The following is an 18128-nucleotide window of genomic DNA, read 5'->3' as shown; positions in this document are numbered from 1 at the left end:
TTCACTCGTCCATGGCTGCTAGAAAAAGACGGCATGAAAAGAAGTGGGAACAGAAGGGCATTCTGAATAAATGCTGAGAGAGGATGTTAAAGAAACATGCATTTGCATATTTTCAGAAGAGCTGTCCCAGAGATGGACTTCCTTTTTCATTGGGATTTTTTTGAAATTCAGAGTGGGGTAAATTCCTTTCTCAGAAGGAGAAGCAAAATCTTTATAACATTATTGCAGCAAGAGAAGAAATGGGTGGAAAAACATTCTGAAATGGTTAAAATGTTTAGAAAAGCAGGAATAAGAGCCTACATTTCCAATCTCTAAGTTGAATTGATGCTCGCAGGATTTACGGGCTCCTGCTTTCCCTTGAGGTGCCCCGTGGAAAGACTGAAGCCTCAAAACCCCAAGCAATCCCAGTACTTTGATGCTTTGGAGATAAAGTTCCCAAAAATTCCAGTGCTGTGGCAAAGATTAAACAATCCTGGCTACGGCTGGCCATCCCAAGGCTTCAGGGTCCGGTTCCACCATGTGGCACCTGGGTTTTCCCCAGGTTTGCAGGCTCCCAGATGTGCACACCAGAACTAAACCAGAATTAAACATCGCGGAGACCCTGCTGCCCAGGGGCATCCTTGCTCTTTTGGAAGAATATTTACACTGTGGGTTGGGTTGACCCATTCCTGCGGTCCATTCTGCAACGCTAAAGGGAGCTCCAGTCTGCGAGGAGGTGAGTGGAGCAAACAAAGGAGAGCAAATTGAAAGCTGCTTTCCTCCCAGCAGTGCTCTCTCCGAGGGCCAACACCAGCAAGGCTGGGCGCAGGTGGCTTTTAGCAGCTTAGAATTTGCCATCCGACCGTTTTGATTTAAATTCCACTTTCCATCGCCTGCGTTTAAAGTTCGGTGCATGGGCTTTTACAGCAGCAGTAATGAACCTGGAGTTCAAACAGCACATGGCGAGATCAAAAATTGCCAGAGCGGAATGTGTCCCACAAATACAAAGCATGGCTTTTCATTCATTATTTTTTCCTTTACAGAGAGGTTTTACAAGCTGTTTATTTTCTGATACAGTGTTGGCAGACATGTGGTCGGAGGAGAATCAATATCAGCACAGTGGGACGTATTTTCTTAAACGGTTTATAGGGGGGTCTTTGCTTTTTCAAAGGGGGATAATTGAATGTAGTACACACTGTACTTTTGATTTGTTTAACATGAAGCGTGAAATGGGTACAGCTATGATTCTGTCAATCAGTTTAACTATCCAGCGATTCATTTCGAAGCTAGGCCTCCTCGTGGGGATCGTCTGGCTCAAGGGATGGGGAATTCGTTCAGCATCTTCCCTGCTGAAGCACCAGTTCCAACCCAGGCTGTGCTGGGACCTTGGTGGCCCCACAAAAAAATCTGGGATGGGGGTCCCGGGTGAGCTTTGTGGGTGCAGATAGTCCCACTGCAACGAGGTGTCTTTGTATTCAGACGAACACCGCGGCTGAGTTCACAACAGCAAGGCAGGGAGCAGGGTTGAAGACTCAGGGTTGGGTGGCTGAAGGGGTTTGAGCTTTCAAGGAGGTGTCACAAAACAGGACCGAGTCTCAAAAGCAGGGGTTGTCCCTGCGGTCCACACAGACCCAACAGTACTCCTCTTAACCTCCAGGTGATGAGCAGGAAATTTAAGTGAACAGATGTCCCTCCCCTAAAGCGTTCCTTGAGAGCCAGTCCAAATTTCACCAGCGGTTTTCCATGTATGCACCCCAACTCCATCCCTGTTTCCTTCCCTCTGTGCAACTCCAAGACCACATCTGATCATCGCATTGCACTAACTTATCTAAGGAACATCAAAAGCAACATCCAACTACAGACATAGGGATGAGGGAGCCAAAATCACATCCACTTCTAACTCCCCAGCCAAATACACAGCTCTCTTATTAGACCAAAGGCATCCTCACCCTGAATCCCAAACCAAAGTTTTTCTTCCCTTCACTGCATCAATGGTACATCCCAACCCATGTTCCCCTACATGTCCCTCCTAGTTACCCCTTCAGGCACTTGGAGGCAGCTCCTTCCTTTCGTCCCTCTTTAGCCCTTCTGTGAAGTTACTGCACAGCACGATGCCCGTTATGCTATGCTGGAGACCAGAGGTGCATACCTAACCATCCCCATGGAAATACCATCTCCATCTTTGGAGTAACCCTGTTGTTGAGTAGGCATCTTGGAAGTCCCGTGCAACCTGGGGAGTGACACCACTGCACCAATATTCAGCTGTCTCCAGTCCAGAGGAGTCTTTCCTGGAGGGTCAGTCTCTCCAGACTCTTTACACAAAGCCACCTCTAATTCTGACCCCACAAATGCTGTATTCAAAATGTGGGGTTTTTTAAACCAATTTCCCCACCTGTCCACAACTTTGTGTTTCAAATAACACAAAGGTAAGGCTGAGCCTTGCATAGCTCCATTTGTGCTGCAGTGCTGCAGGTGTTAGATCATGCAGCGCATTTCACCCCAGCGTTACTATTAGAAGGTAGAAACGTCTGTCCAGGGACACTCACCTTTTTTGCGATGTAACACATTTGCTCAGCAGGGAGATAGTCAAAGGGGAAGATGAATCTCCAGTTGAAGTTGCCCTCTCCTCCCATAGACCTGTAGTGCACATCTGTCTTTTGCTTGTTCTCCTCGTGGCCAACCAGCCAGCTGCAAAATGCAGACACGTTGCATGAAAAACTAGAAACACACCAAGGATTTCAGAGTTCACTCAACGTCACAGAGGTCATGAGCAGGTAATAAAATGTCTCTCACCCCTGTGGACGCCTTGGGCTGCTATCTCTAGGGGTAACCTGGAGCCCATAGAAGACTTGAGAGGGAATGCAACAGTGTTGGGAGATGAACCAGTGCTGGTGGTAGCAGCCTGAGAAGCTCTGCAGTCTCTTCTCCTCCCTCCCCTGAGTTTTATGGATGTTTTAAAGACTCAACATCGCCTTAAGCTCTGGCTCGAAGTGGTCACTTACCCATCCATAAGCACACGTCAGCTTCTAACCTGCCTTGGTGAGAGGTCTTTTCCTCTTTGCAGCCACCCCAACAAACTGACCTTATAGTTAGCCCCTAAAGCCAGTCCTGTTGATGAGGCAACCATGAAAATGACCAAAGAAGTGCCACATTTTCCCTCTATTCTCTGTTGATTTCTCAAAGATTATTATTTGAAAGTCCTAAACAGCCAAGAAGTTCTTCCCCAGGAAAATCCCAGAGTGGCCAGACCCTGATGTGGCCAGGATGGTCCCCAGCTGCTGCCCTTAGAGACAGGTCCTCACAGCACAGTTCCCCTCCTGGTCTAAAAGAGCTTGCTCTGGTCACTCCACAACCAGTCCAGGGGCAAACTGAAAACTTTCCATAACTACTCCTTTTTTCCATCCGTGAGTTTTGCAATTGTAGGGTTTTCATTCTGCCCTCTTTCCCTGTCCAAGATTTTTCAGTCTTCAGCAATCAACAAAGCAAAACAAAATAATAAAACAGATCCATTTGTGTATTTAGAGCTCTTCTGGAGGAAAGCCAGAAGATTCAGAGAGAATCTCTAATGAAAACAATTATCTTGTTTGATTGTTTTTCACTTAAATTGAAAATAAGGGGTTTTTGCCCAGCTATTCAAATGATTCTCTCTTCTCCAGTGCTTGAGAGGAGCACATGACCTGTCCCAAATGTGTTGTGGGAGACAAGTCTACTCAAGTGCATCCTACGGTACACAGCACATGCACACGTGCTACACGGACAGCGAGGGCTTGGTGGCAGTGGGAATTGTGTGATGAAGTTATGCTAATACATCAATTGTGGCTGGATTATTTGATTTGATCCGATAGGATGCAAATGGCAAGCCTGTGTGTTTATCCACATCCTTCAAAACTTGGCAGGGACCCTCGGAGGTTGCAGTGTGAGTGTTCTCTCCTTTCAGGCAAACAAAAGAACAAATAAATGGTTTGATTTGGATGCCTCTCTGGCACGTTTTTGTTTTTTTTTTTCTTGCAGAATTTGCTGCACGCTCCCCACTGCAGGAAAGAGGTGCCAGAAATCAAAAGCATTCAAGTCACAGTGCCCTAGAATTAAAAACATAACGTAGGAATGGCCGTGGTGACCAACCAAAGGCCCATCTTGCCCAGTATCGTGTCTCTAACCACGGCCAACAGCAGACATCTAGGTAAGAGTATGGGATTGGGGAAAACATGTCCTGATACCTTCCCAACACACCTCTCCAGACTCCAGTAATTCGCAGGTCAGAGATTTCCTGAGCTATAGATAATGGTTTTGTACTTAACAGGACTGGGTGAATTTTTAGCCCATTAATTCATCCAGTACTTTTTAAATCAACGCAACTTAAAGCATCTGCAATATCCAAAGGCAAAGTTAGGTTCTTAAATCTAAGAGGCAACTTTGTTCTCAAAACTCGCACACCTCCCTCTTTGCTCAGCACGAGTGCAAGATTTTGGAGGATGCAGTCCATCCTTTTATTTAGGAACCCAAAAGGGGATGCAGATGAGTTTTAAAGATGCCACATAAATCTTAGTAGTGGTCGTTGGTTGGAAGGGGACCCTGGAAACTTCTAGTCCAATTGGCTCAAAGCAGTATGGGTTTTACCTTGAAATGTCTTGAAAAACTTGCGAGATGATGAGTGAAAACCTCTCACCCCCTATGTGACCTGGCTCAGTGTTGGTCCACCCTTTTAGTGAAGTAAAAATTTGTTGGAAATTTCACTATGAAAACAATACAAAAATATCCTCCATCCATGACAGTGACAGAGAGGGCTGTTAACTCAAAAAAACATCTTCAGTTCCTAATGCATATGATTTCCCTACACTACCACCCCTTTGTCTGCCTACAGCACAAGTCTTTAGGAAGGGAAGGTCTCTCTGCACTCAGCCTTGCACAACCTAAACTTGCTTGAGACCTCTTCATGCTATTGTAAGACTATCAATAAATAACTGATTAAATTAAATAAAATAGACGGCAGTTGCCTTATCCAGAGATGCTAGGGATGCAGCCGTTTGGGGGGGGAAGATGAGGAAGTTGAGCAAGTTTTTAACTCATTTACAGCACCGTGAGATTTGCTTGGCCATTGGGGATGCTAAAAGCCAGGCGAGGGATAGCAGCAAGCACTGGATGCTCTCACTTTCCCAGTAACACCCTGCAAGCACCACTATTTCAGAGCCCCGAAATGCGCAGAGCAGCTTAGCTGGAGCTGATAACAATGCACTTGATGTGAATACCAGGTAAGCAGCGTGCATTCTGGATTTACAGGAGGAAAATCGGGATTGTAAAAAAGGGATTTACAGTCTGTTTCAAAATCCTACCTCTTCCTGTCCATAAATCCAAAGAACGCACAAAATAAGTAAGTCCCTTGGCTGGGATTGCACCATTTTACACAAGATAAAACATAAATGGAGTCAGGCAGAGAAGGGAATGTGCCAGAGGAGTTACTGCTGGTTGCCACATTTTTGTGTGTTTCAAGGAAAAAAGGGAATTCCAAAAAAAGCAGCTATGCAAACAAGCGAACCTATGTATATGGAACAAGCCCATGGCTGTCCCAGGAGAGGAGGTGGGAAGGAGCAGGCAGTGTGAATGCAGACTACGTGCCCCTCTCTCCAATGGCTAGGCTGCTTCCCCACATCTTATCTCTCTCAAGGTAAATATTGTCATGTAAGCATCCAAGAGATGCAAAGAAAAACTTGACATCGTGGAGCAGTTATGAGCCCAGCAGAGACGTGTCTGCCAAGAAGCCGGATCCATAGCTGGAGAGGTGTGAATGGCCCCTTCATCCCAGTGGGAGTTCGTGTCTACCACAGCAATGTTGATGCAAAGGCCATGTTAACTCTTTTACTGCTGCTCCTGTGCCTTCGGGCTACAGCACCCAGAGGACACAGAAGCGGGGTGGCTTACCCTTTGACGTAGATGTCACTCATCTTCTCCCCGGTGATGCTGAGGTCATCGAGGATGACGTCCTTGGTGTTCCAGATGATGCAGCGCAAGAAGAACCTGGACAGCCCCGGGAACAAAAGCAACATGACAGGGTGGAAATCTTGGTCCAGAGCCCGCCTAGACAGCCTGGTTGTGCTACTCAGCTATTTAGCTGAAGGAGCTAAGACATGAGTCATCTTTCTCTGAAGATGAGCCCACATAGATGTTTCTCAGCTACGCAGGTGAATCCCTCCCCGTCTGACATCTCCAGGTCCCCTCCTCTCCCCTCACAAACAGAAAGTGCTGGAACCAGGACCACACTGAGTAAGAAACAAAAAACAAGTTACCTCTTGGCTTTGCGTGGTGTGATGTTGAAAGGGGGGCCAGGCTGACCCAGAGATTTCGGAAACAGGTCTACCCACATCTGTAGCTTTCCCTGTATGGGAAGAAAGACTAGATATAAGGAAGAAATTTTTTACAATGAGGGTAGTGAAACACTGGCCCAGGTTGCCCAGAGAGGTGGTAGATGCCCCATCCTTGGAAACATTCAAGGCCAGGCTGGATGGGGCTCTGAGCAACCTGATCTGGTTGAAGATGGCCCTGCCAATTGCGGGGGGGATGGACTGGATGGCCTTGAAAGGTCCCTTCCAACCCAAAGCATTCTGTGATTCTATGATTTTATGAAAGACACATGAAGCCTGGTCAGCCTCCTAACTGGGTTACCTTCACCTTCTTGGTAAGACCTAGTAGTGGAGAGAGAAAATACCAAGTGCTCCAATGTTCCTTAGTTGAAAACTAAGGTTTCCTTAATGGAAAAGTGGCATTAAGTATTATATTAAAATTATTTTAGTGATAGCTGCGTATACGTTAATGGCTTGCGATATATAAGTGGTTGGTCTGGACAAGGTGAAGGTGCACTCTGGCTTTACTCTCCGTGGCTGACTACCTTTACATAGGGACAGACTAAAGACTAGGCCCATGGGAGGTGTTGGAGAAGCAAGCAGCTCACTTGTTTTCCATGGTGTCACCAGTTGTCACCAGCTGGACAGCTGGTTTATGAGTTTCTGACCATGGGAGTGGAGGATGGGACAAGGAGAGGGGAATCTAATTCCACTTTCACAAAATCCTTCCAGGGAGAGAGCAGCAGAAATGCAGCTGAATTCTCAGGGAGGGTGTTTTTAGGTGGTCTCTTTTACTGTAAAACACCAATGGGTGCCAATAAAATATTTTATTGTGCAGTCTCAAGGGCTGAAAGAAAAAAAAAAGCAATCCTTTGACAATCAGCCCATCACAGAGGGGTTTGTGGTTTGCTTGCGTTTTGGCAAGAAAATCTTCCATTTCAGCAGAAAACTTTAAAAGCCCAACCTGGCTTTTAGCTCACTACAAACAGCCCGATAGAGCCAGCCTGTTCTGTGGCTTTGCGGCGGGAGAGAGCCATGCTTTTGGGACCTGCCCTGAATGCAGCATGTACTGAGTCACAGAGGTTAATCCCCTGGGCCCAGCATCACCCCTATGGATGCCCTTGGATAGCAGCACCGGTGCAGGGCAGACCCGAACTGCTCTGCCCATACACAACCCCATGTCATGGAGGAAGCATCCTTGCTAGTCTCCATGGCTGGTCCAACAAGTCCATGGCACCTGCAGCTGTAAGAACAGCACAGACCCACTGGTCACCTGATAGCAGCCATCTCCTGCCTCTAATCATCATTTTCATTGGATGATTTAACATGAAAAGGTGTTGGAGTAGCTGCCAGTGCATTTATTTCTGCCAGCAGCTCTCCTCTCCCACCACTGGGGAGGTGGTCTGGTTAAAAATGAACCACAGACAGGAAAGGGCTGAAATGGTGCAGACCGGTGGCTGTGCACATTTACACCAGCTGCAGAGCCGGGCTCTTGAAACTTTGCCTTTGCAATGCAACTGGAACATGCATGGCAGATGATAATTAATCATTTTGCTCTTCAGGAAGCAGCATTTTTTGATCCAAATGCATAAATTACACATATGTGTTAATCAAAGAAAAAGGGTTAGGCTAAGTACAGATACCTGGATTTTGATTGGTTTTGGATGGAAGCCCATTTAGTTTTCATTTGGCTTAAAAACATCCAGTCTGCAACAGTACTAACACTTTACACCGCCAAGGGCGGGTTCATGCTGCAGAAATCACACTGCTGCATTGCCAAAGGAGCCTGCGGTGTCATTACCGTTATAGAAGAATTCTGCATTAGGACTTTCAGATCAGAAATGGCTTTCTCAAAAAAAAAAAAAATTGTGAGCAAATGGCGATGAAAATGAATACGGGAGGCTGGAATCGATCTCCCCAAGCACCCTGAGCAAGTCAGCCACGGAGCTGAACTCCAGCCTGCATTTGATAGCCAGTGCTCTGCTCTGTCCTACAAGCTGACTCCCCTCCCTCTCCTGGGGCAGGGATCCCCCGCATGGCTCCGCAGTGAGCCAGCCACCTGGTTAGCATTGGATCGAAAGGAGATGATGCTCTTGGTCTTGTCCTGGACCCGTCACACCACTCACCTGCTCGATTTCTGGCTGGAGAGGGCTGTAAAGAGGTCTCGTCTCCACGTGCTCTGGCACCAGCCCTTGCTTCCGCAGCGCGTACAGGGCGAGACGCTCCTCCACCGGCCCCAGGTGGGGGTTGAGGGGTTTGCCATCCTCTGCCACAGAGCAGACAAAGAGCAGCGTTATGCCATGGCCACGGCTGTGCAGGGCCGGATTCTGACTGCCCCGTGGGAGCTCTGCAAGGGAGCAAGCACAAGCCCAACAGCTTCGCGGCAGCCAGGAGCGAGCAGGAGGAGTGCAGCCTCTGTTTGCAAATCCACCATTATCACAAACCCTCCGGGACATAGGGCAACCTGTTCCCAGTGGGACATGTGGGCAAACCCCTGTGCAATGGGGCAGGGACCTGTGTGGGGACTCTTGTGCAAGTCCCCCCCCAGATCACAGCAAAGGAAACATTGCAAGGACCAAGTTGAAGCACATGGAAAGGAGAGGCCAGTCTTTGATCCTGCTCAAGGGTTCAGGCCCCTTAAAATCATAGCAGTTGGGGCTGCAGGGGCCCCAGCAGCCCTCCAGCCCATGCTGCTGCTCTGCTGCCATTCCCACCCCCCGCAGAGCTTTATCTAATGTGTGATCAAAGCTCTTCAGGGGGAGGAGATGAAAGGGTCTGCTCTGGTGCAATTTGCAAGCACTCGTGTGATGGATATTGTTTAAATGCCATCATTTAAAACCATCCAGGATCTTCAGCTGGGCAGAGAGGAATGTAGTGGGAATGAGCTCCCTGCAGGGTCCCGCTTCTTCTCTGGTGGGTTCAGGGTGAAAGACAGAAATGAAGGGAAAAAGATGGCCATGCAGGCACCACCAGCACAGCTCAGTGGCTGATCCTAGTCCCTGCTCCGGTCCTCACTGCTCCCACAGGGGTATTTGTGGTCTTTCAGCAAAACGGAACAGAGCACAACAGCCGCAGCAAACACCAAGCCGTCTATGAGCAGACCTGAAACCATCCCCACCTCCTCAACCCACTCCATGCCAGACCATAATCCCTCCACAAACAGGTCAGACAAGACCTATCAATAATGGACATCTTTGCCTTCTCTGTCCCGGCATTCAGGATCCCTTGTTACACCCAGGTACGAAGGATGGTCAGCTTGGCCTCGGCTGAGCCTGCTCCTGCCTCCCCATCCCCACATGCCATGCTGGGGCTGGTAGAGGACATCATCCCCGGGATGCTGCCTTTCAGCCACAGCGTTTCAAGGCCATGCACCCTTGAGGACCTTTGAAATGAAATGCGCTCTATAAATATTATTACAGCTCTGCAACTTTCAGGTGATATATCCCAGCTCCTTTCTTGGCAATATCTTGAAGTGGTTAACTTCAGACATATGGGCTATTTCCCAAGCAGTGGAAACCTGGCGAGCGTGCATGTGTGTGTGTGTGTGTGTATGCACAGGAAAAAGAAAAAGCCCCTCTCAGAAAACAACAAATGTGGGGGTTATGGAATAATGGTCCGGGTGCAGTGCTTGTAAAACCCATGCTCTCGTGTTTAATAGCTTCACTTTATACCGCCAGGTTCAGATCTGACATTGCTCTGCGAACACAGCTGGTTTCCAGATCTCCTTGAGGTCAAGCATCAGACTTTGTTCTGTTTTTTGAACTGATTGCCATTAAAGCAGAGGAAGGTGAAAGGCAGGGGCTGGGAGAGGGGGGAAGACCCCGCTCGGTTTAACACCTTTCCAGTCCTTGCTGAAAACCTTTCGCATAACAAGAGGCTGCGAAGGAGCCATTGCTTCCCCACTCCTCCTCCTCCTGAGAGGAGAACCATGAATTTGTGCCTTGATTCCCAAGAGGAGGGTGGGGGATCAGCCCTGGGCTGTGCCGTCTCGTGCCTCTGCAGGCCAAGTCTTCCTTGATGGCTCTGCAATACTGCAGTGGCCTTGACAAAGTCAAACTGCAGCTCCTGGGCCATACAGTGGGATTTCACCTCCTCCCTGGGCCAAAACACCCCTTCCATGCTTTAAAGCAGACTTTTCTCTAAAAGGCAAACTTCTGCTCCCAAGGATGCCAGTCAGACGGGCATGAGTTGACGCCCAGGATATTGCAGGTGTCAGTGTTGTGGGTTTTTTTGCAAACAAGAAAATGCCTCCCGATGATATTTTCTCCTTGCTGGCAGAGGCTGATTTTGAACTTCTAGCTAGAGCACACCTCGCCCCCCGAGACACGAGCCGCGGTGCGATACGCTGGGCACCGTGTGTATGATATTGTCTCCCTCTAGTGATTCCAGCCCCGAAACGCAGAGATGCAAACAGCACAACTGCTCCTGCAGCCCAAGCAGCAGCTGGAAGATCAGGCTGGAGCCTTTCTGGCTGCAAGGGACTCTGCTGCTCCCAGCCTGTGTGTATTGGGTTTGCTGCAAGCAGCAAAGGGCAGTCACTCAAGGCCAAAGTTAACGTGGCTGGATTGCAGGTCTGGGTTGAACTCTGGGGTTTGGTGCAGATCCAACTGCAACCTGCAGCCTTTGGGGCAGAGCCAAGCTTGGGAAAGGGGCAGAGCCAACCTGGACAGCAAGGTGAGGAGGATGGGGATGTGCCCATCACCCAGTCCTGGCCTCCATGATAACCCCCCACCGTGATATGTTCATGACCTCCAACTCCATGTCTTGCTCTGGATAAAGGAAAGCTATTTGCAACCCCGAAGCAGCCCCGTTACCTTACCCAGTTCAGAGAGGATGTACTCTTGCTCCCTGAAGATGACCCGGTCGGACTTGTAGGTGGGAGCCTTGTAGTTGTGCTGCAGGGAGAAGAGGTGAAGCAGCTGGGAAGGACGGAGCTGGTCTCGCCACTGGTTGGGTCCAGAGCTGAAACCAAACAGGCGGAAAAACAGCAGCTAAACATGTGATAAAACATCTTCCAGTCTCAACAAGGGGCAGCCTCAGCATTACACCAAAGCGGGCTTGTCTGAGGAAGGTGCAGCCAGCTCCAAACCTGTGCTTGCCTTGGCCCACTGGTGAACGGGGCTGCATGTCTCACACCCGGCTCAGCCCCGGCTTGCAGGGCTGGGGTGCCCTGATAGCCCCCTCAGACCCACCAGGTCACCCTTCAGCTGGCCCCGTGCATGGGCGGCGTCCTCACCACAGTGTGCCCAAGAGGCATCAGGGACGTAACAGGATCTCCCCAAGGAGATTTCTGTTATTTGAAGCATTTCACATTTCTGGAGGAGAGCCAGGGCTCAGGGAGGTTCCTTAAAAGTGGCGTTTCTCTGGTGTAAATCTGTCTCTCTAGAAACCTCTGTGGTGAAATACAGCACTGGTCAGGTCCGCCTGGGACAACCCTGGGCCAGCAGACCCATGGGCTGAGGCATCGCCCTGGTCCCCACAGCCAGCTCGGCACCATGCAGCCCTGGCAGCTAGAGGGACCCACTGCCTGAGCCCACAGAGGTACCTACACGCAGTAGGTTTGGGGGAGGCCACAGCGCGCCCCGTATTTTGACAGGAACCGGTTCTCCAGGTCTATGATGGTCTCCCCAATCTTCTCATCCTTCGACAGGAGGTCGTAGTCGTAGAGTGTGATCTTCAAGTCCTTCTCCAGGGGCAGAGTGCAGCTCAGCTCAAACATCCTGTGCAACAGGAGCCGAGAAATACCCATGAGGTGGAGGTTCATGCTGCTGAGTGCCCCATGGGAAACGGACCCGCACACCATCCCAACCCACCAGTGCCAGGAAGGACAGTACACGTGCTGCGCATCTTTGCCGCGTTGGTCCAGTACTATTCGTCCTGTGTTATAATGGTTTAGCTTGTGGATATGCACTAAGCAAGCATGCTTTGGGTTTCTCTTTGCCTGGTTGAATTACTCTCAAGCAAATTTTGCCCCTGCTGAGTTTCTGCATCTGCTAATTGGACATGACAGTGGTCAATGCAATATCCAGGGAAAAGAGCAGCAGGCGAGAGTCAGGCATCATCATTGCCATGGAATTTGAAAGGGGGAGAAATGACAGCTTTGGAAAACCATCTGCTCTTTGAGCCCAAAGAGCAAATGTCCAAAACAGGAGTCAAGCCTGCCTGGGCCAAGCTTGTGGTAGGCATGAGACTGACCCCCCAAAGCCTCCTTGTCCTCTCCCCCTGCTTCTAAACACCTTTTTTGTGTGCTGTCTCCTCTGCCATCATTACACCACAGTCCACATCCTGACATAATATAAAGCAAGAGCAAACCTGCCTCTCCCTCTTCAAATAAAGGATGGCAAGAGACAAAGCACCAAGACCCCATCAAAACGCAACACCCTGATCCAGACCGAGCCGGTGCTTGTGGATGTCAGCAATGTGGAAGGTGATAAGACAGGGTGAGCAGTACAGTTCCAGGTCTGTCCCAGCACTACCAGGAACCCCTCCACCTGCTGCTGAAAGGCAGGCAACGCTGGGGAGAAACACAATGCCCATTCCCGCCGCCAGCACCCACCCCGCAGCAGCTTTTAAGGAGGGGAAGTGAGTGATTATGCCACCAATTAAGAGTGCAGGAGGAACTGGGGTCAGCAGAAAGTAATTAGCTAAAGCTGGATGGCGGCCAGCCGCCCAGGGAAAAGCTCGTGAAACAAGAGGTTTAATAGCCGCCAGCAGCCAGGACCTCGGTTTTACATCTTGCTTTAAAGACCGGGCGGGAGGTGCAGCAGGCTGTCTAGACGGCCTCTGGCCAGGAGCCAGGCTTGGCGAAGGAGGACTTGCTCTGCCAAGCAGAGCTCACCAGAGTCTGGCTGTGGGCTCTGCGACAGGGCAGTAGGTCCTGGCCCACCGGAGACCAGGGCTCCCTCACGCTAAATGGGGAGCAACCACTTTCCATTCACCGTAGGAAAAGCAGAGGTGCCACCTCCGAAGAAGAGGAAACGGCTTGTCTAATGCACACTGTCCTCCACGGTCTCACCAGCATCACCCTCGCCATCCCACTGCCTTTTCCTCCATCCTTGCAGACGGTGTATTGCCCTCTCCATCTTGCTTTGTTGGGAAGGTGTCACGGCATTGACATCCTGAGCTGGCGAAAGCCGCCTAAGAAAACCAGCTGGACGTCATGTGGAGTGGGGCTTGACCCCTGTTTGTGCTGAAGCATAACCCCCTACGTCTAATCCCAGCTTTTCTGGGAGACCAAATTCCTATAAGCATGTCGAGGCTAAGAACTAGGTTTTCCTCTACCTCCCTTCACTTTGCCTTGTCCCTATGGTGCTTTCTGGCTCTGATTAATACTTTTTTCTGAAAACAATGTTATCTTTTGCCTTTTTTCAGAAGTTTGTGGCCCTACTGTGAGGCAAACAACTCAACCAGCCCATATCATGTTTGTAGATAATTTTCAGGGCATCTGATCTTGAGGTGTCCCATGCCACAGCCTAATCAAACAGGTCTCCATTCATCGTGTCTTTTCTTCAGACTTTTAACCAAAGCGCCTAAATGAGGAGCAGAGTTTCCCCAGACTCTCTCTGCCGTCACTGGGATAAGGCAGATGCCTCCACAAGGGAATCTCAGGTCTAAACAACCCTCCTGATGTCTCCGTTGATGACAGAGCAGACCCAGTCCATGCACCGCAGCTCAAAAGTCTCAGGGAGAAGATGAACATGAGCCATGGTGGGTAGGACAGTGGTCAAGCCAAGGCCAGACTCACTTCAGCAAGTCTGGACATGAGGTGAGAGCACACCATGGGAATCACAGAATAGTTTGGGTTGGAAGGGACCTTTAAAGGTCATCTAGTCCAACCCTCCTGCAATGAGCAGGGACATCTTCAACTAGGTTAGGTTACTCAGTGCCCCGTCCAACCTGGTCTTGAATACAGGTTGGAATGGGAAGCTCTGGCTGGCCCGGCCCTGTTCCCTCAATATGACATAAGAAATCACATGGACTCCAACTGAATCAAAACTTACTTTCCAAAGACAGGCTCCAGTGTACAGGGGAGGTAATTTTCTTGGTCATTTATGGATTTCTTTCCCACTGAAATCTTCACGTAGGGATCGCACTGAGGATGGGCATGAAAATAAATGCAAGAAAGAGTCACTGCACAGCAATACTGATGGCGAAGGAACAACTCTGTCTCCCCTTGTCCCTGCAAGCAGGATCTTCCACTGCCCTTGACAAACACCTGTTTTCAAGGACAGGACAGTCTGACCATTAACTCATTACTACAAGTCTGTGACCATCAGCAAGAGCTACCTGCACTGCAATTCCTTTTTGGGGATGATGGAAGGACCAGTTAGCAGTGTGGGACAAGAGTCCAAGCCCTGCTGAAGTCCATGGGATGGAAAAGCAATAAAAGAGCATGAAAAAACCTACTTATGGCTTGTTTAATGGACTGGGCTTGCTCTGAAGTCCTCTGGATGTTCCCGTTCTCATCTGAGTCATCTATTTGGGGTTCCATCAAGATCATAATTTTTTAAGTTTGAGGTCTACTCAAATATAGATTTACAAATGTAGGGGACTAAAATGTCAAAGGAAAAATATTTTGTTTCAAAAAATGTGGTTCAAAACCATTTATTTCCAAGATGCTGCAACAAATTTAAAAAAAAAATAAAATGGAAGCATACTTTAACGTAAAGCCTCATTGGGCATCTAAAAATTGTATCAGATATTCTTATATTTTTAGCAAGTTTTTAAGCCTCTCTCTCACAACTAAAACTATTCTGGGAAACCAGCATAAATTTGAAAAGTGGCTAAATTAACTCAAGTCAGCATTTTTGCCAGGAGAAGAAAAAAAAGAAAAAACACAACTTCACCTAAAAGATGTCACCCAGCTTGAGTCCAGTACCTAGAGGGACCCACCATCTTACTCAGCTCACATAAAAAGAAAAACAAATAAATAAAAATAAAAATAAATAAAAGTAAAAGTAAAAGTAAAAGTAAAAGTAAAAGTAAAAGTAAAAGTAAAAGTAAAAGTAAAAGTAAAAGTAAAAGTAAAAGTAAAAGTAAAAGTAAAAGTAAAAGTAAAAGTAAAAGTAAAAGTAATAAAAATAAATATAAAAATAAAAATTAAAAAATGGGAAAGACGTTGGCTAGTTATTGTCCCTGGAAAAAACACCCAGGCCAAGTTCCTCATCACTTTTCCTTGACTTGTAGATTTTTTTTAGGAAGCAAAGGATGGCAAAGCAGTGCTTGGGGAAGGTCGGCAGTGTGAGGATGGACTGGGCATCCAGGGCTCTCCTGTTGTCTCCCCTTGACTGTGATGAGCTTTCGGAGACATCGCAGCATAGAGGGAAAGATTGTGCTTCAAACTTGGATTGGTTTCAGTTTTCAGTGTAAAAAAAGCATTTTTTTCTACTCCTTCTTTTTGATCAGTAGGAGTCTCTCACGGGAGATTTCTAAGAAATTGAAAACTTTCATTCCAAGTCCATTTTCAAAAACTGGGCAGATTAAAAAGCGGGGGGTTTTGTTCATGTCAAACTATTCCCCATATTTTTTTTTTTACTTTTTCCCTATTTTCCAGTGGAACAAAGAGAGTTAAGACAGATTTTTCCCTGAGTTTTTTTGAAAAATGAAACAAAATGAACATTTTCTTTTTGAACCAACACAATTTTCTTTTTGCACTGAATTTTTCTTCCAGACTGGAAAAGCTTTGCAAAAAGCAGTCATGTGAAAGACATGATTTTGTTTCCTTTGGCACCAAGGTAAAAAAAAAAAAAAAAAAACAACTCATTTAGCTATTTTAACTAGCCCTACTGAAAAATCCCTCAGGATGGAGGAAGTGTTGGCTCCTGGGATTCCCAAATGTTGCAATGGAGGCAGAAAGAAGGGGTAGATTTTCTCCTTTTTGCTGTCACTGTTGTTTCTAAATTTTAAACCATATATGCAAATTTTGATCAATTAAGGCTGACCTGTTGAAAGACCCCACCCCATGACCCAACACTGAGGTCCACCAGAGCTTTCCCCAGCAGGATACCTTTCCATTGGCATCCTTGGGTTGGAGGTCGAAGGCCCGGATGATGTAGACCCTGACAAGGCACTCCTGGGGTCCTCTGGCTGGCAGCTGGTGGAACTGCCGAGGTGGCACCGGGACTCGCGGGTCATCTGGGAGAGGGTAAATTTTGAACGAACCCTGTGAAGGACAGATGTGTTCAGCTGTGCTTGCACACCCACATGTCTCATGTCACCAGGCTTGCAACAACAGTCTGAATGGTTGCATAGAATCACAGAATCATAGAATGGTTTGGGTTGGAAGGGACCTTTGAAGGTCATCTAGTCCAACCCCCCTGCAATGGGCAGGGCCATCTTCAAGCAGATCAGGTTGCTCAGAGCCCTGTCCAACCTGACCTTGAATGTTTCCAGGGATGGGACATCTACAACTACTACAATGCTGGGATCCTGACCCTCTTCTGTCTACTAGACCAGACCATGTCCTGTCAGGCTCTTCGTGGCCGAGGAGCCAGGAGCAGGGTGGCGAGCTGCCTGTGTCATTCATCCCTTGCCTGAACATCGATGCAATCTCTACGTCTGCACACTCCGGCGGGTTTGTCCTTTACCTCTTGTACTTCACTGTCCTTTGAGCCTTCACTCTATTAAAGAAGTGTGAAGGATCCTTGCTATGAATCAGCCCCCCGAAGGTTTAGGCTGAGACTTTCTCTGCAGGGACAGTTTTAAGTGTGCCTGAACGAGGCAGCTGGTTCCTGAGAGAGGGACAGGAGGAGGAGTGAGAAAATGCAAAAATTTACAAGTGTTTTATTCACCAGAGCTGATTTCCTCCCAGTGAAGTGGCAGGAATCAGTCTCTACGTATTGTTGGGGGAGGAGCGTGTTGAGTAAGACCAGAAATCGGAAAAAAAAAAAAAACCTAGAAAAATTTAATCCCTCTTCTCTTGCAAACAGGCTAAAGGTTAAAAAGAGCAAAAGATGCATCACTCCTCTGCGCTGGACAGACACCTCCAAAGGGAGAGCTCTGAGCACCAGCTTGGTGAGACCATCTGTGCTCACACACGCTCCCACCACTGCACCGGAGGAAGACGACGCTCCATCACTTACATCCAGCATTGGCTCCAGATGGATTTTTGCTGGAGGATGATGACACAGCCTAGACTGGGTGTGAAGCATGCAAGGCACTCACTGCTGGGAATACAGCAGCCAGACCTGCACAGGCAGGTTGTTCAGACTAAGCCCAGTGGTCTGCTTTTATGGCCCATTTCTCACTGAATTCCTACTCAAAAATAGTCCGTTGGCATCATCTCACTCAGCAGCACGACCTTCCACCCAGCAGAGTGTGGTCCCGGGTACAGGTAGAAAGAGAGACCGTCACACCTTGAACTCCCCCACGACCGAGGGGTCATCATTCGAGTCCTGCGACCGGCCACGATACAGCTTGAAGGTGTGACAGAAGTCGGAGAGATTCTCAAAGTCCTCCACGTTCTCCAGCTCCGTCTCATAGACCTGGGGAGGGAGAGATGGGGGGCAAGGGCAGGGACTGTTCCCGGGCAGAGGGAGACCAGCAGCATGTCCCCACCGATCTGGGTCAAGACTTGACCCAAGCTCCTCCGTTTGGGGGAAATACCACCCGCTGGGACAGAGTCCTGGGACCTGTCGCCCTTGTTGCCCCCCCCAGGACATTGATGAAGAACAGACCTTGAGCAACCCTACAATAAATAACAGCACATCATGGAAGACCTGGACTAAGCCAAGGTGTCACAGAGGGTTTTTCATCAGCCAAAGAGACCTTCCTGCTGAGAACATTTTCCTTAAGACCAGGCAAGTTCTTCCCCAT

General features: G+C 48.4%; 1 protein-coding gene across 8 annotated transcripts in view; it reads right to left on the bottom strand.

The window, feature by feature from the left end:
* Positions 1-18128, bottom strand: part of DYSF (dysferlin) — a 106140-nt gene that overhangs the window by 19827 nt on the left and 68185 nt on the right. For all 8 annotated transcript variants that reach the window (XM_087736075.1, XM_087736078.1, XM_087736081.1 and 5 more), the window contains 9 exons: positions 17669-17797; positions 16321-16476; positions 14315-14406; positions 11864-12034; positions 11134-11276; positions 8441-8580; positions 6261-6349; positions 5896-5991; positions 2526-2667 (listed from right to left, as the gene is read on the bottom strand). In XM_087736075.1, coding sequence (XP_087592201.1) covers positions 2526-2667; positions 5896-5991; positions 6261-6349; positions 8441-8580; positions 11134-11276; positions 11864-12034; positions 14315-14406; positions 16321-16476; positions 17669-17797 — 1158 coding nt within the window. The remainder of the gene's footprint in view (positions 1-2525; positions 2668-5895; positions 5992-6260; positions 6350-8440; positions 8581-11133; positions 11277-11863; positions 12035-14314; positions 14407-16320; positions 16477-17668; positions 17798-18128) is intronic.

This window comes from Nipponia nippon, unplaced genomic scaffold, assembly GCF_047370975.1.
Source record: "Nipponia nippon isolate SJK-2023a ecotype South Korea unplaced genomic scaffold, ASM4737097v1 scaffold_6, whole genome shotgun sequence".
NCBI classification, from domain to species: Eukaryota; Metazoa; Chordata; class Aves; order Pelecaniformes; family Threskiornithidae; genus Nipponia; species Nipponia nippon.
This window is presented reverse-complemented; position numbering and strand designations above follow the sequence as displayed.